The sequence below is a fragment of the Piliocolobus tephrosceles genome, chromosome 19 (genome assembly GCF_002776525.5).
Source record: "Piliocolobus tephrosceles isolate RC106 chromosome 19, ASM277652v3, whole genome shotgun sequence".
Taxonomy (NCBI): domain Eukaryota; kingdom Metazoa; phylum Chordata; class Mammalia; order Primates; family Cercopithecidae; genus Piliocolobus; species Piliocolobus tephrosceles.
In genome coordinates, this window is record NC_045452.1 from 50,225,962 (window position 1) to 50,241,525 (window position 15,564).

The window sequence follows — 15,564 nt, forward strand, 5'->3', positions numbered from 1 at the left end:
TCCCCTCTGATGTCCAAAAGAATATCAACATTAAGTCCTAGTTCAATTTTCTTTGGAGACTTAATTCTTTCTGACCACTAACTGGTTCCAAGTTGGTTTGCTTTTGCTAAGTGCACATGTATCACACAAAAAACACACATCAACACATTAAGAAAGCTATTCCCAGCTGGGCACGATGGCACATGCCTGTAATCCCAGCACTTTGGGAAGCTGAGGCAGGAGGATCACTTGAGCCCAGGAGTTCGAGACCAGCCTGAGCAACACAGTGAGACTCTGTCTCTACAAGAAAATTAAAAAATTAGCTGGACATGGTGGTAGCCACCTACGATAGAGTCTGAGGTGGGAGGACTGCTTGCGACCGGGAGGTCAAAGCTTCAGTGAGCCATGATCGTGTCACTGCATACCAGCCTGCGTGACAGGACAAGACTGTTTCAAAAAGAAGAAAAAGAAGAAAAAAACTGTTCTCGTGAGAAAATTCTCAATGTTTCTGCTTCAGGCATCCAGAAATGCCAGATTAGACCAGAGGTTCTGAGTGCTTAAAACTCAGCGATAGCATAATACTTTTCTGTGAAACATGCACTCTCAGCCTCATGCTCGAACCAAGCTTAGTGAATTGCTAATAAAGGCCCATCCAATTACTCAAGCCCATACCAACCACAAGGGGAAAAACGTTCTGAAGATACTGAAAGTACTTTCGGAATTTGGAACACAGTTTAGAAGTTATACAGCTATAGCAAACGTTTTCCAGAAAAGACGAGGTCACCAAAATGATGACAGTCCGAGGCACCAATGTCTTTTCATCAAGGGTCCATAAAAATAAGATGCCACACACAAAACAGAAAAGATCAGCTAATATTCCTAAGCATGAGATATATGTAATACACGAGTCTTTTGTTTTATTTAACCTGAAATAAAAGTAAGATGCCAATTTTACTAAAAAGAAGAACATGAGTTCTAGGAAATCTGAGGAGATTTTGCCTCCACCTTCACATGCGCCTCTGCCTAGCCCCTATTTTTTTCCCTTTCTGACTTCATTGACATTAGAGTTAAGAAACAACAGAAAACCAAAGAAACATAGTAATATGTTGAGACAGTACTGAATAAAATAGGTAATAAACAAAGTAGGTGTTACATATTTAAAGCAAATTTTGGGTAACAAGGAGTACCTGCTGAAATCTCTTTAAATGAAGAGTAAGAACAGGAGGAGCAAGAGAAATTAGCATCTGCTTTTTGGCATTGGTATAAACATGCTTCCTTTCACCTAAAGAAAAGAAGAAATTTTTAACAGGGTGAAAATCATTTTAGACCCCTACAGCATTCAGGTTTGCTATAAAATCATTTCAAACATCTAAAGCAAGGATCAGTAAACTTTTTCTATGAAGGACCAGATAACAAACACTGTAGAATTTGTGGAGTAAGAGGCAAACTCAAAGATATTTTATAGGTATTTATATGAGATTAAAATGTCCATAAATTATTACTGATGAAATCAAAATACTGTAATAACTGAGAATGATTACAATCAAAGAGAAAAGTGGAATTACTGTGGAAAGACACAATATTTTCGTTAATGAGGTTCAAAGTTTAGTATATTCCATCATATCAAATACTTTGCAAATGTTCACCTATAAAAAATATTTTTTAGGCTGGGTGCGATGGCTCACGCCTGTAATCCCAAGACTTTGGGAGACCTAGGCGGGCAAATCACTTGAGGTTAGGGTTCGAGACCAGGCTGGCCAACGTGGCGAAACCCTATCTCTACTAAAAATACAAAAATTAGCCAGGTGTGGTGGTGGGTGCCTGTAGTCCCAGCTACTTGGGAGGCTGAGGCAGGAGAATCTCTTGAACCCGGGAGGTAGAGACTGCAGTAAGCTGAGATTGGCCACTGCGCTTTAGCCTGGGAGACAGGGCAGGACTCTGTCTCAAAAAAAAAAAAAAAAAAAAAATATATATATATATATACACACACACACACACACACACACACCACACACATATATATATGTATGGCCTCTGGGCTGATATATATATAGACAAAAAGTAAGCTTATTCTTATATGGTCTCTGAGCTGATACGTATCTATATATATACACACACACATATAATATTTATATATACACATATACACACAAAAACAGCCTTACTTTTTGTCTCTACATACAAATAAATAAAATTTTACTTAGAATTTTAAAATGTTTCAACAATTCTAGTAAAAATCCTTAGGAATCCATGGCCCCTCCACATCCTATTTACCCAAACTCAAAAAAGAAAAGGCAGTGGGGAGATAAGGGAAATTGTCAGTATGTTTCTTTTTCCCATTTGAGGAAGACTGTAAGAAAGCACTGTCTTCCCAGAGCTTTACACTGGGCATGTCACATTAGTTCATTGATAAATTCAAGTGTGGCATACTGGGTGCAAAGGAGGTAAGGGTGGTAAAAAATAGCCACTGTGTGTCAGGATGCTGTGGTGACTGTATTCCAAGGGGATAATTTACCCACAGGGAGAGATGTCAGGAAGAAAACTGTCCCATTTAACTGCTGCTGGGATGTCATAGTGTATTAGCCACTTCAGTAAAGTCCTACTTCTTCCATCCTTCTATTAAAATATCTACACAGAAGAGGACACTTATTCATGCCATCCACATCCCGATACAATTAGAATAGGAGCACTCTACCTATGCAGGGCAAAATGTGCCCCTGAATATTAATTTTGCTTACAGTGAGACCATTAAAATACCTTTCATATTTGCCTTTGGTCCGTTACACTGTCTCCGTGTGCATACTTCACAAAGCAGTTTATTCGCATCTCGAAGTTTCTCGTTACGGGTGAACTGATATAAACAATGTTGGATTGAACACTCATCAGTATTGAAAACTTCCCTGTTTGCAAGAGTACAGAAAGCAGTTTCTGGATCTTCATTTACAACCTCATACATCTTTGTTCCAGGAGTATGACTATCATTCAGAATCTCTATATTTATTTCATCAGGATGAAGAGCAGCATTCAAATTTAGGTTTTTGAAACCACTGGAAATGTCCACTTCTCCATTGCTCGCTTCCGTTAGGTAGGCACCATTTAAATTCCTAGTACATTCAGTGGGAGAAGATGTTAAAACCTCCAGATCATTATCCATGTTGATATTTTTCATATCGACTTCCTCTGTGGATTTTTGATTGTCGGTTACACTTTCTATCATTTTTTCTTGGCCATTCAAATCTTTCTGGTTGACACAATATTCTTTATGCATAACACCCTCTTGTGAAATATGGTTGGATTTAATATTTACTTCTCCTTGAAGTGACATTTCAGCTTCATATTCATTATCTTCAGGATGGTCAATAGTACAAATATCATTTAAATGAAGAACTTTTCCTTGAATTTTTTGTTGTCTTCGTTGGTTCTGGGTAAAAAGTATAAGGTATTAAAAAAGAAAGAAAGAAAAAGAAAGAGAGGGAGAAAAGGAGGAAGAGAGACAAAGGAAGAAAGAGAAAGCACACACATGTACTATATCCAGTTTTGTTGCTTGTCAATCAAAAATAATTTCCTAAGGAAGAGTTCACTCTCACAACCTGATCCTAAAAAGTTCCTTTACTACCAAGGATCGAATAAATTATGAAGAAATTGGCTGGGCATGGTGGCTAACACCTGTAATCCTAGCACTGTGGAAGGTCAAAGCAAGAGGATCACAAGAGACCACTTGAGGAGTCTGGGACAAGCCTGGGCAACATACTGAGACTCCATCTCTAAAAAAAAATAAAAATAAAAATTAGCTGGGCACGTTGGTGTGCACCTGTAGTCCCAGCTACTCAGCAGGTTGAGGCAGGAGGATCACTTGAGCCCAGGAATTCAAGATTACTGTGAGCTATGATCATGCACATCATACTCCAGCCTAGGTGGCAGAGCAAGACTCTGTCTCAAAAAATAAATAAATAAATTATGAAGAAAAGTTATTCAGGCCAGGTGCAGTGGCTCACACATGTAATCCCAACACGTTGGGAGGCTGAAGAGGGCATCTCACTTGAGATGAGGAGTTTGAAACCAGCCTGGCCTACATGGTGAAACCCCATCTCTACTAAAAATACAAAAATTAGCCAGGCATGCCTGTAATGCATCCATGGGTGGTGCGTGCCTGTTGTCCCAGCTACTCAGGAGACTGAGAAAAGAGAATCCCTCGAACATGGGAGGTGGGGGTTGCAGTGAGCCGAGACCACACTACTGCACTCCAGCCTGGGCAACAGAGTGACTCTTCCCAAAAAAAAAGAAAGAAAAAGTTATTTAAACGAAATCAGGAATAAACCATCACCAATCATCAAAAAAGCACCCTACTGCAGAAATAAAAATACACAAGACATGGTCTCTGTGCTAAGAGAAGTAATCCAGGCAGAGTAATAAGACTGTTAAACCCAGGCAGTCAAATGTTATACCATATGATGGGTCTGACTACACACCTAACAGAAAGAAATATATCCACATGAGTTACTGGGTCAAAGTTTCACTGAGATTAAAAAAAAAACCAACTGAAAGAACTCAAGGATGTACAAGTACAGTGTGGATTGGTCAGAGGAATGGACAAAAGTATTCTGAGAAAAAAATGGCCTGAAGTTAACAAAGAAGCAGGGTAGCCACACTTACAGAAGAGAGTGAAGAACTTTTCCCTTTAAATCACTCTTGCCACTTGCAACCTACTTCCAAACAGAGAGGAAAAGAAGGCATTTCATCAAGATTCCTGTTACCGAAATGCCTAAAAACCCAAGGGGGTTAGCATTTCTGGTTGTAACTGAAAGAACAACCCACATGAGGCTACTCTGTAATACCAGAAGAATGAAGGGCAGCCAACAGGATGGGACCCAAACATTTTCTGAAGTGTTTCCGTAAAAACAGAGGAATGCATGAATAAAACATGAGAAAAGAATATAAGCAAAAACGTCAAAGAAAATGAAACACAAATGGCTCTGAAACATAAAAATATGCTTAATCTAATTTATATTAAAATAAATGCAAAATAAAACTGCACTGAGATAATATTTTCCATCTAACACACCAATCAAAATCTGGAAGTTTGATAACACATAGCTGTCAAGGGTCAGGAGCAACCTTTGTGAAGGACAATTAGTATCAACCAAAACTACAAATGCAATCCCTCTTCTCAAAATTTACCCTACAGATGACATATGTGTAGGGTTATTCACTAGAGCATTGACCATTATAGCAAAAGACTAGAAACAACCTAAATCAATAGAGAAATGGTTAAATGAATTATGGCACATCCATAAAACAGAATCATGCAACTGTAAGAAAGAAAGGAACGAAAAGAACGAAAGAAAGAAGAAAGGAAAGAAAGGAAAGGAAAGGAAAGGGAAGGGAAGGGAGGAAAGGGAAGGGAAGGAAAGGGAAGGAAAGGGAAGGAAAGAGAAGGAAAGGGAAGGAAAGGAAAGGAAAGGGAGGAAAGGAAGGAAAGAAAGAAAGCAAAGAAAGGAAAGAAAGGAAAGAAAGGAAGAAAGAAAGGGCCAGGAACAGAGTCTCACATCTGTAATCCCAGCATTTTGGGAGGCTGAAGCGGGCAGGTTATCTGAGGTCAGGAGTTAGAGACCAGCTTGACCAACATGGCGAAATCTGTCTTTACTAAAAATACAAAAATTAGCCAGGCATGGTGGCACATGCCTGTAATCCCAGCTACTTGAGAGGCTGAGGCAGGAGAATCACTTGAACCCAGGAGGCAGTGTGCCACGATCTCGCCATTTGCACTCCAGCCTGGGCGACAAAGCGAGACTCCATCTCAAAAAAAACACAGAAAAAGAAAAAAAAAAAAAAAAGAACAAGTTTTATATACTAAAATGGAAAGGACTCCAAGAATCTAAGTATAAACAAACAATACAATCCAGAATGGTGTGTATGGTAAGAAAGGGGGGAAAAAACCAAGACTGCATATTTGTATTTGCTCATATTTTCCAAAAGAAACTCCAGAAGGATACGTAAGAAGAAATGAAAATGTTTATCTTTGTCATAAAAGGAAAGTGGTGGTCGGCCAGGCACAGTGGCTCATGCCTGTAATCCCAGCACTTTGGGAGGCCGAGGCGGGCGGACCACTTGAGGTCAGGAGTTTGAGACCAGCCTGGCCAATAATGGTGAAACCCTGTCTCTACTAAAAATACAAAAATTAGCTAGGCTTGGTGGCATGCGCCTGTAGTCCTGACTGCTCAGGAGGCTGAGGCACGAGAATTGCTTGAACCTGGGAGACAGAGGTTGCAGTGAGCAGAGATCATGCCACTGCACTCTGGCCTGGGTGATAGCAAGACTCCGTCTCGGTGGCGGCGGGGAAAAAAAAACAGTGGTAGGAGGGGGACTTATTGTTTATCTTTATATATTTTCAAATTTGTGGGTGTCAATATATTAACTCAAAAAATTAAGTTAATGAAATTCACTACAAATACTTGTTACAAGAAATGCAGGATTTTAAAAAGAAGCATGACATTTTCTTCCCATATACTCAAAGCAATTTCCCTGCAGAGAATACTAAATGAGCTAAATTCTGCAACTGCCAAATGAAAGTGCTATACCTAAAACAACAGACATGTCTAACCAATGTCATTCAGACTACACACTCAACAGTTCAAAATATAAAATTAGAAGTATACGATTTTCCTACTAATTACCCACCTTGGCTTGCTTTTTGGCTTGTTTCTTTGCTTTTTTCTGTAAGTGCTTACTTGTTCCAGAGGGAATATCACTTCTCTCTTTTATATAACTGTCATTATCTTTTTCTTCCTCGCTATCTTGATCTTCATCCTCCATTGTCTTTTTCAGATTTCTATCATTTACACTTTTCTTACCACTCTTAAAATATAGATAACATAGGTCAAAAACAAAATTTTACAACTACCATTTGGTGAAAAAAATCCATGCTATGTAAATATTTTTCTACTTCTATTATATACTAGTTTTATTTTCCACAATATTTGAAAATAGACGAGACAAAATTCATTTATCTCATATACTAGAAAGCAATCTTCACATAATGAGAAAACAAGCAAACCAACAAAACAGCAAAAGGCAACGCCACATGCAAGTGTAATAGAAATACAATGAATTTTATTAGATACATGCTGTGTCACCCTGTAAATATGTCCATTTCCAAATACATTTTCTAAGTGACTTATATAAGTCACCACAGTGTATTCTTTTTTATTCTTTTCTTTCTTTGCATGCATATGACAGTTTTAGAAAAAAAGAAAATAAAGTTTGGTGAGACTAATTGCCAAGTAACAAGCCAAAGGTCTCATAATTCATACAAAGTTGAATAATGATTTATCCAATACTCATAACATCTCTTTTTTCCTACTACTACTTAAAAGGAACCAAATTAAAATGAAATAATACTCTTTATCTAACATTTATGAATTTAGGTGTGCAACGGATTCATGGTTAGTCTTAAATAACAAAAATAAGTATTAATTTTAATATAAGGAAAATACTTCTCTGTATGGAAACCAATCAAACTAATTACTTGTACAGAATTCTGAATACATCATTTTTTCATCCTTGTTTTTAAAAGTAGTTACCCTGTTCTTTATTCAAATCCTAAAAATTATTCTACCTCAAATTAAGAAAAATTTCTGCATGTGCTAGTAATATACAAACTTAAAAAGAGTAACAGGGTTTCTCCCCGTAAAATCTTACAGGAAAAAAAATCTACTTGAATAAAATAAACTCAATAGTCTTACCTGATCATCTAAAACTGGGAGAGACAAATCAAGGAAAGATTCATGAACCAAGGAGACCTTAACCAATCAAAAAAGATAGTGTAAAAATGTAAATACTGTAAATGTTACATAGTAAGATACTCCCTGCCCTGTGGGATGGGGGGTAGGGGAAGGGTTTTAAAATAAACAAAGGCTTAAGAAACTTTGAAATGAAAAATTACACAACATTGAGGACTTTGGGTTGGGGGAAATAAATCAAAATGTTTAACTTCTTCAAGATTTAAGGAGTGCTGACATTTCCCACAAAGAACCATGCACATCTGAATAGTTTAAAAAGATATCCTATGAAGGTAGAGATTTCTGTTTTTGAAATAAACAACAGATAAACTACTATATGAATATTAGTGAATAAACCCAGTACACATCACATCTACTTACAGTTCTGCATTGATCACACATGATCGTACTAGTTAGTTCACCACCAAAGATGCGGTCAACAAAACTTGGTATTGATTTTTTCTTCTCATAGTCTAAGAAGAAAAAAAAAGTTCATCAATTACCAATTACCTTTACATAATTAATTAAACAAGAAAAACTAAAACTACTTACCTATCTAACTCTAAAATTTTATTTTAAATTTCCTGTCCCACAGACTTCTTCCTCCATTCATAATCACCATTATTTCATTTTTATGCGACAGAAGTCAGTATTATATATTCCACCTCTGAGCATAACATAATTGAACACAATCACCTTTTAGGAATAAGACAAAAAAGTCCTTATCCAAGACCTACTCAGTGGGCAGTAAACTGTGCAAGTCAGTGAGACTTCTATGTCTCTCTCTCTGTTAGTATAAAATGAACAGCTCGGACTAGGCTGAATGACAGTCTAGCTCCTTAGTTCTAGCTCTAACATTCTAACATTCAAGACTGATAAAAGATACCACAGTAGCAAACTGGGAGAGAAAATGCATGTAACTTGTTTTGTGAACTCTAAGACTGAACTCCTTTGATATTTTAAAAACAAAAGAAAGGCTGGGCGTGGTGGCTCAAGCCTGTAATCCCAGCACTTTGGGAGGCCAAGACGGGCGAATCACGAGGTCAGGAGATCCAGACCATCCTGGCTAACATGGTGAAACCCCGTCTCTACTAAAAAATACAAAAAACTAGCCGGGCCAGGTGGCGGGCGCCTGTAGTCCCAGCTACTCGGGAGGCTGAGGCAGGAGAATGGCGTAAACCTGGGAGGCGGAGCTTGCAGTGAACTGAGATCCGGCCACTGCACTCCAGCCTGGGCGACAGAGGGAGACTCCGTCTCAAAAAAAAAAAAAAAAAAGAAAGAAAAACCTCAGGAAAATATTTCAAATGAAATCTTCCTTTTATTTTCCTATGTTCCTAGAAATAATCTTGATAAGTTTAATCTAACTAAAAGCCCTAATTTTACTACTTGGTCAGCCAATTTTCCAAATACATGAGCCTATAAGCACTATTCAAATAATAATTTATGCGGAACCACACTTTTATGACAGAAAATGCCAGCGGGGATATTTCTCTTCATTACTGGCCAGGCTCTAAAGGGCACCAAGGAGGCAAAGAGTTGCTATGAGTTGATTCAGATCTGTGCTTTATAATACAGTAGCCCTTAGTCACTTGTGGCTATGTAAATTTAATTACAATTAAATAAAAATAAAAATAAAAATGTAGTTCCTCAGTTTCACCAGTCACATTTCAGGCAACACAGGTGCCTAGTTGCTTCTATATGGGACAGCAAAGATATAGAAGAGTTCCATCAACACAGGAAGTTCTACTGGGCAGATCTGTCCTAAATCTTTACATGACACATAATAAGAACTAAGTTGGCTCCACGATTAATACCAACTACTGACAACTCACAGTAACAAATACAATTCATGTATTACTGCTAATTATAATTTTAAGCTTTTGAAAAGTAAAACTGTAATTCATCTTAGCTCTATCTTTAATACATAAAAAGAATACACTATAGGTTAAAATTGTCCACTTTTGGAATACTGAATAATTTTTACTAATCAATGTTGGTAAAGATAAACTATACATTAAGAATTGTGGACTTGGAAATACATGTGCCAGCAATCTTGTCCTAAGATACAGAGGATTTCAACTATAGTGTTTTAGTTCAAAAAGTCAGACATTACCTTTAACTTTATTTTTTAGTTCTTCATCCAATTTTTCAGTAGAATTACCAAATGCTTTAAGTATTCCTTTACTCACTCTCTAAAAGTAATAAAATGAATATATATACACTATTAAATTTTAAATTTTATTTTCCTTAGAAAATATGTAATCAAGTCAAGAAAGTGATCAGGATACAGCTGCCCATTTTTACTAAATAATTCCAAAATCACATTTTCAAAATTAATTCAAGGAGCTAAAAAGGAATTATGCCGCAAAGCAATCACTAACCATTGAAAAAAGGTATTATCTCATCATTTCAAGATCTTAAACCTTTTCAAACCAAAGTTTATCAGAACATGCCCGCCTCCTTTGAAAAGAAACTGAAATAGCTTGTCCTACAAACAGAATGATTACGTGAGAGCCACAGGGGCTGACTCCAGTGCTTAAAGCCCAGCATTTCTGGGGGACCTTAAACTAGGTACTGAACCTCTTCACAGCCTAGATTCTCTATGTATGGAATAGGAAAAAAACACAGTATCCACCTCGCAGAAACTTTGTGAGAACGAAGTAAGGGAATTAATACAAAACACTGAAAACAGTGATTGGCATAAAATAAGCGCAAAATAAATATTAGTTATCACTATTATGAGTACTCATTAATTCATATCCCCAAATACATTATTTTATATCCTGGCAAATAACAAAAATTTTTAAATGCAACAAATGTTCCCTGACTCCTACAAAATGAAAATACTTTCTAGATTCAAAAAACAGTGTTAAATCAGACTCAGAATAAGAGTAAGGGTGTGCTGCACCTGGGAACCATTTTGGGAGAAACATTTTCCAATATTTGGCAGCTCTTCTCATAGGTTAGTACAACAGAACCTTTAAAGAACATTAATGTTGTAAACATCAACTAAACTTAAGCCATCATGAGAAAGAGAATCACTGCTAATTCTCTGGATTCATTCTAATGGTGAAAACATACTAGTTGAAAAAGCTGGTGTAAGAAAAAATTTAAAAGTATCATGGCCTCAATATCTAGCTTTCATTGTTTTAACTCGTAAGATATCAAATGAGACAGAAAGCTTATGAAGATAAGATCATAAAATACAATGGTCATAACATGCTAACTTGGTGTTCTTCTGCTCTCATCCCATCCAATAAATAGCGAAGCAGCTCCTGGCTGTCTTGCTGCTGATAGCCTTTAAACCGCACTGCTCTGGAGAAAAACAAAAAGACGGAAAAGCAATCTTCAGTCTACTAAGATCTGAAGCTATTTTTAGAAAATTTTAGGATCATATCCCAAATCTCAGAGACTTCTAGTTTCTTTTCTTTGTTTTTTTTTTTTTTTTTTTTTTGAGACGGAGTCTTGCTCTGTTGCCCAGGCTGGAGTGCAGTGGGGCAATCTCGGCTCACTGCAAGCTCCACCTCCCGGGTTCACACCATTCTCCCGCCTCAGCCTCCAGAGTAGCTAGGACTACAGGCACCCGCCACCACGCCCAGATAATTTTTTGTATTTTTAGTAGAGACAGGGTTTCATCGTGTTAGCCAGGATGGTCTTGATCTCCTGACCTTGTGATCCGCCCACCTCACTCTCCCAAAGTGCTGGGATTACAGGTGTGAGCCACCACAACCGGCCAGAAAGTTCTAGTTTCTACAAATTTCTGTTTAGTCCATTAACACCCTTGGGAGATTTAACTATCACATAAAATATATGTTAAAATCCAAATGAAAAAAAAAACTATGTGTTTTGTATACAGAGAGTTGACTAAATGTAATGCTATTAATTTTTTTTTTTTTTTTGAGACGGAGTCTCGCTCTGTCGCCCAGGCTGGAGTGCAGTGGCCGGATCTCAGCTCACTGCAAGCTCCGCCTCACGGGTTTACGCCATTCTCCTGCCTCAGCCTCCCGAGTAGCTGGGACTACAGGCGCCCACCACCTCGCCCAGCTAGTTTTTTGTATTTTTTAGTAGAGACGGGGTTTCACCGTGTTAGCCAGGATAGTCTCGATCTCCTGACCTCGTGATCCGCCCGTCTCGGCCTCCCAAAGTGCTGGGATTACAGGCTTGAGCCACCGCGCCCGGCCACTATTAATATTTTTATATTTTAATGTTAATATGATTTCTCAGCATCTGAGGCACTGAAAGCACAATCAAAGTGGATACTCACTTTTTACAGACCTGAGAAAAGAGTTCTTTAGGTGTCACAATCCCCTTTTTGGTCTCTTGCATCTCATTAAGAAACTGGCTCATGGCTAAAGTAAGAGGGCCTGGAGGCTCAAGGTTTATTTCTAACGGTTCCTGAACATGGGAAAAGAAATTACTTTCTTCAGTCAAATTTTGGAATCATTGACTTTACTAAAATCTAATTAGTTAACATATACTGTCAATGTTCCTGACAGAACTGCCCTATTTAAAAGTTTAAAATGTACATCAAAAGATACAGAAACTGTTTGGTCACAGATTGTCTTATGCAGAATTCAGCTCTACTACTTTAGTTTTAGATTATCCAGAATACTTACTACCTAAGAATTGAAAGAGCCAAAGCAAAATGTAAATAATAAAAATGGATAAGGCAATATTTATTTGATTACACAGCTCTTAAGTCACCTTAAAGATGTTAAAAATAATAAGGTAAGCCTAAGGCTTCACAAACATATACACGTTCCCAAGAAGGAAGCTTAATCCTCGAGCACAGAAAATCAGCGCACACACAGAGCAAACAGATGTAAAGGCTCCTCAAAACTTCTATTAGCCTGAAACTGTTCAAGTTAGTAGCCTAAAGTAAAACAAAACCAAAACGGTGCAAATCAGTGTCAATTATTCAAAATAATTCAGAAAACAGTCATTCAGAGAGGAAAGTTACAGATTAGAAAAGTTTAAAGAACATACTGTTAATGCCAAATCAGGTGGTTCAATTTTTACAATTGTTCCAGACATTTTCACTTCTTTTAGTAGTTCTCTAAGCACTGGTGTTTGTGACAAGTTCTAGCATGTAGGGTGAAAAAAAAAGAGAAAAATTACTTAAAGGCAAATCAACTCAAACACTTCTTAAGTGTCTATTCTATCAAAACAGAAAATCATGACCAACACTAAAATCTCTATTGTATCTGTACTCGGAAAATGAAAAGTTACAGACGCTTCTCTCCCGGCTCTATATGGGTCATAACTACTTCATTTCTGAACTTATTCATCACCTCAGTGGGGCACTCTCCCACCAGCCAATCAGAAGTAGCTATCCCCAATACTCCACCATGATTCTCTCACAACCACTTACCACCACCTGTAGCTACATATTTGCTTTTGTAGGAGGTTATCCTGTGTTTCTGCCGCCCAAGTGCAAGCTCCATGAAAGCAGCAGCAGTATTTGTTTCAAACCCACTGCACCCGAGTGCTCACCAAACTGTCTTACTGTTATGCAATAAAATTTTCCTTAAGTTTTCTTTGGCCAGGCGAGTTGGCTCACGCCTGGAATCTAAACATTTTGGGTGGCCAAAGTGGGTGGACTGCTTGAGCCCAGAAGTTCAAGACTGGCCTAGGCAACAGGGCGAAACCCCATCTCTACAAAAGATACAAAAACTAGCTGGGAGTGGTGGTGCATGCCTATAATCCTAGTTACTCTGGAGGTTAAGGTAGGAGGATTGCTTGAGCCCAAGAGGCAGAGGCTGCAGTGAGCTGAGATCGTGCCACTGCGCTCCAGCGGAGTGACAGAGTGAGACCCTGTCTCCAAAAAAAAAAAAAAGTTTTCTTTGGATACATAGAAATAAATTACTTAGGGGGGAATTAAGTAGCAGATTCTATAAGGAAAAGGATTTTTTTTTTTTTTAAGGGAAAAAAATGACAATGTACCTGCATAACTGCATTGAAGAAACACGTGTTTCCCAAATTACTGAGTCCTTTCACAGTTATCTGAGAAAGAGAATTCATGGGAGGATTCTCTTTAGCCATGTTTTCCTTCTTTTCTCTCTCTTGTTCATTTTTACTCTCTTTTTCTAATTTTTTATTTTCAAGTTCAATATTTCCATTATCTTTCTCTGCTTTAAAAAAAGAAGAAGAAAACATTTAGCAAAATGTGTAATATGGTCATATCGAATGCAGACGTATACTTGGGAAACAGTATTAGAGTCTGTGAGTTTACCTAAAGACATTATTTCCAATCCACCCACCCAGTTGATTTTAAATAAATACAGGTAAATTGCCATGCAAAAAAAAAACAAAAAAAAAACCCAATAAACAACAAATACTCAGACCTAAAGTAAGCAACAGTTTGACAAATGAAACGAAACAGTATGTGCTTTGGTATAAATCTCCCTTTTTTACTGCACAAAAATTATTTACAAATGAACACATCTTACCTTATAAAATTAAGAATATAAAACAATCAAGAACGTGGACATAAAATAAATTTTTTAATGAATTCTGTGGGTCAAAAATCAATCCTAAAGTATAAAACAAGTAATTCTGGCTCTGACAAAGATACTTGTGACAACAGAAACTTAAAAAACATGCTTAAAGCAAACGCTGTATATCAGTCCATTAGTTTAATTATGCATGGAAAAAACCTAAGAAATATCTGACCATTAGAAGGAATCACAAATGCTTTACTTTTATGTTATCCCAGCAAACAGACAGAAATCTTGCTATTACAAAATTACGACAGTAAGAACAGTGTAAGGCAAGTCTATAGTAAGCCTGGCTAGGGTTATGGGAACAGTTCTATTGGTCATTACCTTAGTCTATGGCCTTCATCACATCTGACTAGACCATTTATTACATCCCTTCTAACACCTGAAACTAAAAAGTTTCATAGTTTGAAATCAACCATAACTAATGTTACTCAGCTGTATGTAACACTAGGTAGTATAACAAATTTAAGTATAAGCAGATACATAAATCAACATTTGGTATATATTAAAGAAACAAATTATTTTACCTGGCTTTGGAGTTGTAATGCCAGCTTGTTTTCTAACATAATCAACCACTTGACCCAATTGGTTTGAACTACAATACTGGACCTCATTATCACATATATAACACCTGTGTCCCAAAAAAAATCACAGAAAGAAAAATGACAAACTGACAACTAAAAAGGGGGAGATAAATAATAATTCCTGGAATCCAAAGTGTGTAACTGCCAACTTATTCTATTAAAGAAACTGAACATAAAAATTCTGTTTTCCTGAAGAAGACAGTGCATATTTACTCTGGTTTATTATTACTAAGATTTGCCAGAATTACAGCTGCATATAAGTAGTACGATGAAATACCCCAAATATTTTACTTTACTGGTTATAACACTGAAGTCAAAAGATTTTTCTACATATATTTTAAAATACAGAACTACACTAACAAAAATAACAACTTCTTTTTTGTTTTTTGAGACAGAGTCTCGCTCTGCCGCCCAGACTGGAGTGCAGTGGCGCCATCTATGGTCACTGCAAGCTCCGCCTCCCGGGTTCATGCCACCCTCCTGCCTCAGTCTCCTGAATAGCTGGGACTACAGGTGCCCACCACCACGCCCGGCTGATTTTTTTTTTTTGATATTTTTAGTAGAGATGGCGTTTCACTGCGTTAGCCAGACAAAAGTAACAACATTTACAATTGAAAGATGTCATTCAAGCTAGGCACAGTGGCTCATGCCTGTAATTCCAGCACTTTGGGAGGCCGAGGCATGCGAATCACGAGAGGATCACGAGGTCAGGAGTTTGAGACC

General features: G+C 37.4%; 1 protein-coding gene across 7 annotated transcripts in view; it reads right to left on the reverse strand.

Moving 5' to 3' along the window:
• The window catches only part of USP16 (ubiquitin specific peptidase 16), a 30,728-nt gene that overhangs the window by 4,581 nt on the left and 10,583 nt on the right, over positions 1–15,564 (reverse strand). For 4 of the 7 annotated variants that reach the window (XM_023190107.1, XM_023190103.2, XM_023190126.2 and 1 more), the window contains 11 exons: positions 14,785–14,888; positions 13,701–13,888; positions 12,744–12,839; positions 12,022–12,152; positions 10,985–11,072; positions 9,871–9,949; positions 8,139–8,230; positions 7,722–7,778; positions 6,658–6,834; positions 2,737–3,400; positions 1,167–1,261 (listed from right to left, as the gene is read on the reverse strand). In XM_023190107.1, coding sequence (XP_023045875.1) covers positions 1,167–1,261; positions 2,737–3,400; positions 6,658–6,834; positions 7,722–7,778; positions 8,139–8,230; positions 9,871–9,949; positions 10,985–11,072; positions 12,022–12,152; positions 12,744–12,839; positions 13,701–13,888; positions 14,785–14,888 — 1,771 coding nt within the window. The remainder of the gene's footprint in view (positions 1–1,166; positions 1,262–2,736; positions 3,401–6,657; positions 6,835–7,721; positions 7,779–8,138; positions 8,231–9,870; positions 9,950–10,984; positions 11,073–12,021; positions 12,153–12,743; positions 12,840–13,700; positions 13,889–14,784; positions 14,889–15,564) is intronic. The other 3 variants (XM_023190118.1, XM_023190131.2, XM_023190134.2) reach the window with 2 other exon arrangements.